A 10,194-nucleotide genomic window follows, 5' to 3' on the forward strand; every position below is an offset into this window, starting at 1 on the left:
CCCCCCCCCCTCAACTTGGATATTTGCACACTCGAAGGGGTCCCCCTCATATAATGTCTAGTTGTCTACACCTCCCCCCCCCCCCCCCCCCCCCCCCCCCCCCAAAAAAATCCTAGTTAAGGGCCTTTGTATAGTAGTATATCCCATCCCATTTGCTGAGCACTGATTTAAGGTTTTTTGTGGAACGGGTACAGTATACAAATATTGACTGCTCATGAGGATGATGGTGGGAAATATCACTCCCAAGGTAGTGTTTACACCGGCCCTTCTATCATCCCCGAGGCGAAGCCGAGGGGTTGATAGAAGGGCCGGTGTGAACACCACCGAGGGAGTGGTAGTTCCCACCATCATCCGATTACAGAGCAGTCCATATTTGTTTTATATACCTCATCCTTTTTATTGATTCATGATTAGGTCTAGCTGTAGGTCTAGATCTAGCTCTAAAAACAGGAAACGAGATCAAGAGGAATTTACTAACCCAAATAAGAAAAATCCAACATCAAGTCCAAGGCAAGAGTATTGAATTCCTACGCGCTGCGCGTAACCGCGCGATTGCGGTAGCCTAGCAACTCAAAAAATTTGTGTGCGCAACTAAGTCGCGGGAGGGGTTAGGGCAAAGACGTTTAAAGACCTTGACCGGAGCAGAGCATTATATAGACAAATTATATACCTACGGACTCGTGAATATTTACTGAATATGAAAATGCAAACTTCTCGAGATTCCACGGCCTCTGAAAGAAGTATTTAGCATCCGAACCCCAGGATTCACGGATTTGAGAGGGGCACCCCGGAGATTTAGTTCGGCTGCGCTAGCCGGTGGCCGTTTCTACCCGTTTCTGATGACGTCATAACGTGTAGGTTATTTGGCCACTCGGTATTGCAGCTGGTTCTTCGCATGGTGGTCGGTATGTGAAGTTTTCTTCTCTCTTTTTTTGTTGTTGTAAATATCAATGTCGAAGCTGTATTTGGACATTTTACGATTAGAATGTTGACATTTTATATCTGTATTAATTTCACGCTACGTAATATGGAATATCAACCCCAAATTTCCACTAAATTAGATTGAAACGAATCATTTGCCCGCGCTGCTGGCTGCCTGCCTCGGTCTGCGATTGCACAACTTTCAGCAATCTATCGCTGAGCCTCGCGAGAGCACTCGGGCCGCGGCCGGCCCGGCCTGACTTGCCGCGCCGTGTCATGCTGGTGGTCGTGGAATATTTCTCGAACAAAACTAAGTTTCGCTCGCTTTTATCGCACAGATAGCCTTTCCTTTTGCATGGTTTACCAGCATTAAATCAAAGAATTATTTAATTAGATCTACATTGTTTTATTGTCTAGAATATAGTCTGTAAACAATGAAAAATAAGAAGAAGATGAAATGGAGATTTTGAAGAAGAATTGGGCCTAAAAAAGAAGAAAAAGAAAACTAGGTAGTTGGTAGAATCTAGGCCTTGGACTCGTGCCGCCCAGTGGCAGTGCACTGCAGTACAGTGAAGCCAGGAACTAAATTATTTTGAATTGATGTCAGAAATCACATGGGTGCCTCTTCTTGATACTTTCTCGTGATGAAAACACTGTTTTTATTCAAATCAAAATGGTCTAGAGTCTAGATCTAGTGTTGTTGCCAGGGATGATTATTAAAACAAAATCATCGGTCATTTGTTGTTGACTTTGCTTCTATTTTTTTTATCCGACTACAGATTAACTTTGCTTTTTTTTTTTCTATGAAACTAGCCTCAAGTTGTTCTTTTTGTTTGGATGTGGGTAAAATCCTTATTTATATGCATACGGTGTAATAATACTTTGAAGATGTTTGTCAAAATGCGAGCAAAATATTTACATTTATTTTAATAATGTACATTCAAGTTTAATTTAGTTCAATTTTGATCATGACATTCATATTTTTTTTGTTGCAATTTTCTAAATGATTAATATTCATTGTGGAATGAAAAAATAGTTTTGGCGAAGGGATGAGATGCTTGGAAATGCCGAGATCATGATTGCTAACTATTTAAATGAACTCTCCTTCACCTTTACCGCATATATTATATTCCCAATCTTATTACAGGTACAAAGGTGTACGACAAGCTTCGAGAGGAATGGCTGAGGACCAGACTGATGAACGACATTGGGATGATGTCCCCACATGCCCAAACCAGCAAGGTTGAATCATTCCACAACATCCTCCTTCACTTTTGCCCCAAGTTGCTTGTATACTCATATCAAGGGATGAAGTGCAGGTAAATTAGGCAATTAATTCATCAACATTATGCTCCCCTAATATAAATTTAACAAGAACGTCACAGAGGGCAGTGTTGTTTCTTCTTCTTCTTTTGAATTTGATTTTATTGGTTTTATGTTTTAAAGATATTATTTTCTTTTTGTTATAGCCAGGTTCTTTCTATTTCATATTTTGTTGGTTTTTTTTATTTTTTTTTATTTATTATTTGTAACACATGCTTTTTACACTAACTCTTGCCTTCACTTATTGGAGAGTAGGTAACAAGTTTATGATGATAGACATTACATTACCAAAAAGATAAAATCAACTGTCACAAGTATGTTATTCATGTGACCTTTATTTTTAACTTCACTCTTTTCAGATTATATTTGGCTGTCCTACATTGGAACGAAAATTGTGATAGAGCCCAGGCTGTTGATGCCGAAGGGAACCCAGTGTACAGGTTGAAGTATCCACGCTCGAAGGAAGGAGGCCACACAGTGGAGAGAGTGCTGACAGCTGGCACATGTGGTAAGTAGCCACATGTCTAGTGAATGATATCAATATTCAACAAAAGAGCTCAATTATATATAGAAATCTTTTATTACTTCATGATCAATAGAATTCAAATTAGTAGATTCTTGTGGCCTATATGCCCTTAATTTAATCTGTTGATTAAATTGATAATTATAAACATGTATTGGGTTACTTTCTGCAAATGTGTAATATTGAATAGCAAGCAGAAACAGGCATATATGTCAGTCCCCAAGTCAGTGAACTACCTATTCAGCAAAGAACATGTGCATGCCATTGGTATTTGATTGGTCATCCACCTACAAATAGTGTGTAAAATTAGGTAATTCAATATTTGTGAGAAAAAGAGTTTTCTCTTCTTATGTTCTTATTTTTCTCTTTTCCTTTTTTCCTCTTATCAAAATGTATTTTTTTAACACCGTATAGATGAATTTTCAAGGTATAGTTTTGGATTTTATCTTGTAGGTTATGTGAAAGCCCTGATGAGAGTTGTCGTAGAACTGGTGGAAAACAGGGAGCAGCTCAGAGACAACATGGAGGAGCTACAGCCTCAACCAGCACAGAGTGCCTCTCATCATCACCCCGACAATGGAGAAGCCGTGCAAGCTTTTGAACAACATCATCGCTTTGGCGATAGAAACTAGTTCTTTTGGTGATAGAAACTATGATGAATGTGTCAGCTACCTGAACATTAACCACTGATTGTTTTATTTCAGTACAAGACATGTTTTTCATAGACCCTAAATTATGTTTATGCCAGTATAATTATGGAGAGTAACATGGAAGTACTCTATGCAAGTGAGTAGTGGATTCCGATTCTATGTGAGTGTAAAGCACTAGAAACTTGTCTGTAAGCTTGTACATACTTACACAAGCCAAAGTCCATGGTACACATCAATAGTCATTGGTTTTAATAGGTAAAATACTTATTAAATTTGTAAAACTTACATTTTTAGTTCAATTAAAAACAATTTCTGAAGCATATGCACTAGATTTTCATAAACACTAAGTAAATCACTGTTGATCATGAATTTGGCACCAAATATAATCTGATTTTTCTCACAGTCCTTCATCTTGGCCAATGCTTTTTGCTTCTTATTTGCAAAAAATAAAAAATTAAAAAATGCATTTTTTTTCTTCATCTAAACTGTTCTTATTCAAGAACCATTTGATGTATTGCACCAGATATGACTTTATTTTTTGTTTTTGATTTTTTCCCTTTTCTGCCGAGGTGAATTGTTTTATTCATTTTCGAAGTTAGTAGTTTTAAAGATCATGCCATATTATCACAGAAGAGGAAACATTGTGATGATACTTCATCGCATCCATACTTTTTTTCCTAACAGCGGTTTCCTGTTTGTCCTAAAACCTGGTTATAAAAGATTGAAAAATAATCATCCTTGCAGATATAATAAAAATAGTCATCTATCCTGTAAACTTTACATAAAATAAGGATGAATGTAATGTACATGTTGCATCAAAGTTTTTGTTCCAATGGTGCATCATTTTGAAATATATTGCACAAACAGAGAAGAAAATGATTGGAGGGAAAAACCGTCAATGGGATGTTCTGAGAATATTTTGAGCAAAGGTAAACAAAAATTCATCTAAAGGAACACAAATCTTGTTTATTTCTATTATAGGTGTCTTGTAGGAAGCTTCATAATTTAAAGATGGAAATTGCTGTGAAAATGAGAGTGAGATAGAGAATGTGAAGGAAGAAGAGGGATAAAGATAGATACCAATAGGGATAGAGTGAGAGATGTGGATGTGATGGATGGAAGAGGAGAAAGAGAGATTGTGAAAGAGTGAGAGATGGGAATGTGATGGATGGAAGAGGAGAAAGAGAGATTGTGAAAGAGTGAGAGATGGGAATGTGGAGGAAGAGGAGAAGGAGGGACAGAGTGAGAGATGGGAATGTGGAGGGTGGAAGAGGAGAAGGAGGGACAGAGTGAGAGATAGGAATGTGGAGGGTGGAAGAGGAGAAGGAGGGACAGAGTGAGAGATGGGAATGTGGAGGAGGAGAAAGAGAGGAGGGACAGAGTGAGAGATGGAAATATGGAAGAGGAAACAGAGGAAGTGGGATAGAGAGATGGGAATGTGGAGGGTGGAAGAGGAGAAAGAGAGAGGAAGAGGGACAGAGTGGGAGATAGGGTTAAGGTTTATCCTTTTTGGGAGGATAGATTTGATGCAAAATAAAGGATTTCCTGGATTTATTACGATGCTTACCATTTATCACACATTTGAAATTTCGTCAACCGCAATTCCCTTCTCTTACTCTCATTATTCCTCTGTCTATCTTTGTTGTGTCCATGCTGTTATTTATCTTTCTCTCAATTTCGTTTTCTCTTTCAATTTCATTTTCTCTTTCTCTCCCCTTTTCTGACTCGGCAGGTTGACTGTATATGAAATGCTCAAATTATTAAAACAAATTACATTGCAGGGTGTATAACAAAAGAGAAGGAACAAGGCATGTTGTGTTTTTTTTGTTTTTTTTGTTGTTGCTTGTTTATATAGATTTCAACATTCTTCCTCATAAGAAATCGTTGCTTGATCACAGTTTTGCAAAAGTTCGAATATCAGCTCTTGGAAATTAGAATCAAATGTCGAGATCAAAGTTCATAGCAACCATACCATCATGAGAAGTTCAAACAATAGTATTTGTGATGAATATGAAGATGAAAGCCGATGATCACAAATAACGTACAGAAGATGGCTGACAATCACATAGAAGATGACAGTCATTCAAAGTTCGCAAGACAATAGTTGATGTTACATCCTCATCTCAACCGACGCAGGATGGTCCCTTTGTACTGACCACGTCCATCAGGATACACTTCCATTATTGAGGCATGGACACATGCTGGCAGTTGCACCCTGATGTCCTTCCCGAGCCAGCCCCAACACCATCTCACGACTTTCCTGTAGGCCACATACCTGTATTTTCTGTAAAATAAAAAGCAATAAAAAAAATTTCATTATTTTTCTTAGGATAGATGATTTGATGTCAAAATATTAATTCTTTATTAATTAATTCAGGAAAATAAAAATGATTAAAAAAAACTAAAATGACCAAGGGTTAGTCATTGTTTGTCGGGCGGTGGGGGGCAACATTCAAAATCGCATATAAAGTTTGTGTTTCATAACTACAGATTATTGGGGGGGGGGGGGGGGGTAACATGCTAAAACTCACAAACCGGTGGTCATTCTTGCCTATTTGTATACATTTCCTGAAAAAGTGCCCCGAAGCACCTGCAGATAAGGCAGCTAGTACACCAGTGGTCACCAGGCAAGAATTTTGGTCAAAACTAGTAATTCATCTTGCGGTGACTCAATTCGTTTTGAAAAGTTTCACCCAATAAACTTTCAAAATCAATCCATTTTTTTTTTTGCCCTTGCCAAAATGATGAAAAGGAGAAACATAACTTACTCATTGTTCCTGTCCCCAAATGCTTTGGCTGCTCGGCGCCACCTATCTGTGTACTCCATCCATCCGATGTACAATGTTGTCGCATTTAGGATGGCCGGCTCAAACTCCTCAGAATCCACCAGACAACTTGAACCCTGTCGATCAGCCTCTGCCTTGACCTCTGCAATTTCCTGACAACAGACACAATCACCTTCATTGAAAGATGGAGGCACACGACATCTTCCACATGTACACCTTGAAATACAGAAAGATTCAAACAAAAATCAATACACCTACTATAATTTTATAAATATTTTATTACAGCTTCCTGATAAATATAAAAATGACATCGTTCTCGTAGTCGTAGTATGGTAAGAGTGCCCAAGGCAGTGCCTATGTCTGCGCACCCACGTAAATGCGCGATATTTATAGAACAAAACATCAAACTGACACCAATTTTCAATCTTAACCTCAACAATTCATTTAGATACCAAAATTTGTGAAAATAATTGGGAAGATTAAAAATGAGTTTTAGCAAGTTTCATTTGCCACCCTGAAAATTTCAATCATTGTCAAAAAAGAAAAGTCTGAACAGGGGGTTGTCCCTGGTATGAAACTTCACTGTGCTTGATTGAATTGCGTGCAAAATAGTGAGTGCGCAGACATGGGCACTTTTCAGTTTTGCTACACAAAATGACAAGCCCGTCTGAAATTCGTTAAAAAAAATTGTTCTTGTGAATAATTTGTCGAGTTTTTTTGTTTCAGTAATCATTAGAATATGAAGAACGGAATAACAATGATGATTCTAAAAATAATATCTTACTGTGTAATGAAATCGAGGTCGAATTTTAGGTGCGCAGACATAGATCTAGAGAATCATTTTAACAAGTTAACTTTAGAATTAGACATGCCATTTATGACCGAGTCTAGAGATCTACGGTATTTGATTTCAATTTTGGGGGGAATAAATATTTAGAATGCACAACAAATTCAATAAGCTTATAAGTCTTAATTACCAATCCTCGACATTTTCATGAAGCCGATTTGCGTTGTTGGCCCTTCCAGCATCGCCAACATTTTGCCCAGGTTCACCACGAGGTAAAGGCTCATACTCCCACTCGACGATACGCCCGTGTTCTCCGGCGTCTGCATCACTTGCATCGCTGTCGGTATCACTGCTGCTGCCAGTACTGTCCGGACTGTCACTACTACCGCTGACACTGTCATTTTCACCGCTTTCCCCGCAACTGCCATCCTCCTCACACTCAAATTCCATAACTAAATCATCTTGTGCATCTGCCCTGACGACTGGGGTAGCCATTCTCTTTAGAAAGACTTCTCAAAACTTCTCAAACTTCAATCGATAAAAAGCAGAAAGGATTCACGGTACGCAAAATCAATGTAGATCTCGAACATCGCGCGGCGAAGAATTATAGCAAACAATTCGAGTCTACACGAAATGACGTCACCCAAGTCCGTGCGGCGCGGGGGCTCTTGACCGAGGCGAATTTGGGAGGGGGCGGCAGTTGTACTGTAATTTTCATTTTTCTCAGTAATGAAAGGGTATTTAATTTTTTCTTTCTTGTATTTGTATTTTGTGTTTCATTAGCCGTCTGTGGATGTATGGTTGTTTACGCTCCGGTCAAGGTCTTTAAATATAATTACTAGACGGAAAGCAGCACGCGCGGAAACCATGCAGACGAATGGGATTAGGCTCCGCCTCTTTTGGATCATTTGAAGACAAAATAAGCTACCGAGGCGGCTTTTTGATTGGATATGAGCCTCATGAATATGTATTTTATCGATAGTATCGTTTAAGAAACCGGATAATATATTTGACCTCATTGCGTCACTTTAATTATGCAGATTTATGCACGACGCTACTACACTCGCACAAACGGTAGCCTCTAATCGGGCACATCTACAAGGAGGTCAATGAATATGCATATCAGTGACGTCGTGTCAATTTATGAATATTGATGTTCTTGACTGCGCGCGTACGATCGTACGTACGTACGTGCAGAATTGGGGTCATGACTGTACAATGAACACAGTGGTTCAGCCAAATCAGGGCAAAATCTTACCATTATAAAGTTGTATTGTCCGTGATTATGAGGTAGAAGTGTTTGAGTGTTAAGTAAATTTATTTAGTGTGGATTTTGATACATTTTTGATACAGTTTATACAAAAATGGCGATTCTTTTGGTCGTTTTTTAACTCCATAAAACACGTGACCAACTCGGTCGTCGGCTAAACCACCTCCCTGTAGATGTGCTCGCCTACCTCCACATGTGCCCGATCGAGATAGGGATCGAGTTGTGTAATAAAATAGTATTCTGTATTCAATATCCGAGAGTTAACGGATGTAACATTAAATCTCCCTTATATATGAGTTTACAACTATCAATTCAACATCTTTGCATTGATTTTCTTTGAGGTATACGTGTTTAACGTTGTCAATACATCACCTCCCTGTAGATGTGCCCGCCTTTGTGCCCGAGATAGGGGATATGTAGTAAGGCATACAACTTAGTGTTGTAGCCTATATCGAATTTCCGACATGTCATGAATATAATAAAGCTTCATAAGATACAAATGAGTTTCATAAATATCAATTTATCTTCTTTTCATGGATTTTCTTTGGATTCTACGTGTTTTACGTTGTCAAACAACCACCTCCCTGTAGATGTGCCCGCCTCCCGCTACATGTGCCCGAGATAGGGGATATGTAGTAAGGCATACAACTTAGTGTTGTAGCCTATATTGAATTTCTGACATGTCATGAATATAATAAAGCTTCCTAAGATACAAATGAGTTTCATAAATATCAATTTATCTTCTTTTCATTGATTTTCGTTGGATTTTACGTGTTTTAAGTTATCAAAACATGCACCTCCCTGTAGATGTGCCCGCCTCCCGCTACATGTGCCCGAGATAGGGGAAATGTAGTGAGGCATATACAACTAGTGTTGTATATTGAATTTCCGTCATGTCATGGATATAATAAAGCTTCCTAAGATACAATTGAGTTTCACAAATATCAATTTATCTTCTTTTCATGGATTTTCTTTGGATTCTACGTGTTTTACGTTGTCAAACAACCACCTCCCTGTAGATGTGCCCGCCTCCCGCTACATGTGCCCGAGATAGGGGAAATGTATTGAGGCATACAACTAGTGTTGTATATTGAATTTCCGTCATGTCATGGATATAATAAAGCTTCCTAAGATACAATTGAGTTTCACAAATATCAATTTATCTTCTTTTCATGGATTTTCTTTGGATTCTACGTTTTTTACGTTGTCAAATAACCACCTCCCTGTAGATGTGCCCGCCTCCCGCTATACATGTGCCCGAGATAGGGGAAATGTAGTGAGGCATACAACAGTACTAGTGTTGTATATTGAATTTCCGTCATGTCATGGATATAATAAAGCTTCCTAAGATACAATTGAGTGTCACAAATATCAATTTATCTTCTTTTCATGGATTTTCTTTGGATTCTACGTGTTTTACGTTGTCAAACAACCACCTCCCTGTAGATGTGCCCGCCTCCCGCTACATGTGCCCGAGATAGGGGATATGTAGTAAGGCATACAACTTAGTGTTGTAGCCTATATTGAATTTCTGACATGTCATGAATATAATAAAGCTTCCTAAGATACAAATGAGTTTCATAAATATCAATTTATCTTCTTTTCATTGATTTTCGTTGGATTTTACGTGTTTTAAGTTATCAAAACATGCACCTCCCTGTAGATGTGCCCGCCTCCCGCTACATGTGCCCGAGATAGGGGAAATGTAGTGAGGCATACAACTAGTGTTGTATATTGAATTTCCGTCATGTCATGGATATAATAAAGCTTCCTAAGATACAATTGAGTTTCACAAATATCAATTTATCTTCTTTTCATGGATTTTCTTTGGATTCTACGTTTTTTACGTTGTCAAATAACCACCTCCCTGTAGATGTGCCCGCCTCCCGCTACATGTGCCCGATATAGGGGGAGTGTAGAAAATAGGCATACAA

The 10,194-nt window shown here is 38.5% G+C and overlaps 2 protein-coding genes across 2 annotated transcripts; one reads left to right on the forward strand and one right to left on the reverse strand.

The window, feature by feature from the left end:
- The first annotated feature begins 806 nt into the window (after window positions 1–806).
- Window positions 807–3,883, forward strand: LOC115919233. The gene is made up of 4 exons (XM_030972510.1): window positions 807–905; window positions 2,069–2,240; window positions 2,604–2,752; window positions 3,221–3,883. Exons 1-4 carry the CDS (start codon window positions 896–898, stop codon window positions 3,397–3,399), a joined length of 510 nt encoding a protein of 169 aa, XP_030828370.1. The 5' UTR covers window positions 807–895; the 3' UTR covers window positions 3,400–3,883.
- Window positions 3,884–5,230: 1,347 nt separating this feature from the next.
- LOC115919352 lies at window positions 5,231–7,809 on the reverse strand. The gene is made up of 3 exons (XM_030972886.1): window positions 7,181–7,809; window positions 6,186–6,419; window positions 5,231–5,701 (listed from the first exon to the last, which is right to left on the reverse strand). Exons 1-3 carry the CDS (start codon window positions 7,483–7,485, stop codon window positions 5,536–5,538), a joined length of 705 nt encoding a protein of 234 aa, XP_030828746.1. The 5' UTR covers window positions 7,486–7,809; the 3' UTR covers window positions 5,231–5,535.
- Between the last annotated feature and the right edge of the window lie 2,385 nt (window positions 7,810–10,194).

The sequence above is a fragment of the Strongylocentrotus purpuratus genome, unplaced genomic scaffold (assembly GCF_000002235.5).
Source record: "Strongylocentrotus purpuratus isolate Spur 01 unplaced genomic scaffold, Spur_5.0 spur5_scaffold_6, whole genome shotgun sequence".
Lineage (NCBI taxonomy): Eukaryota > Metazoa > Echinodermata > Echinoidea > Camarodonta > Strongylocentrotidae > Strongylocentrotus > Strongylocentrotus purpuratus.

Excerpts from the sequence above, each read along its gene's own strand:
- LOC115919352 (XM_030972886.1), bottom strand. The coding sequence starts at position 7,485 with ATGGCTACCCCAGTCGTCAGGGCAGATGCACAAGATGATTTAGTTATG. Across the intron at positions 6,420-7,180 it reads CATGAAAATGTCGAGGATTG|GTGTACATGTGGAAGATGTC; the intron begins GTAATTAAGACT and ends CTGTATTTCAAG. Across the intron at positions 5,702-6,185 it reads TTTGGGGACAGGAACAATGA|AAAATACAGGTATGTGGCCT; the intron begins GTAAGTTATGTT and ends TTTATTTTACAG.
- LOC115919233 (XM_030972510.1), top strand. Across the intron at positions 2,241-2,603 it reads TATCAAGGGATGAAGTGCAG|ATTATATTTGGCTGTCCTAC; the intron begins GTAAATTAGGCA and ends CACTCTTTTCAG. Across the intron at positions 2,753-3,220 it reads GCTGACAGCTGGCACATGTG|GTTATGTGAAAGCCCTGATG; the intron begins GTAAGTAGCCAC and ends TTTATCTTGTAG.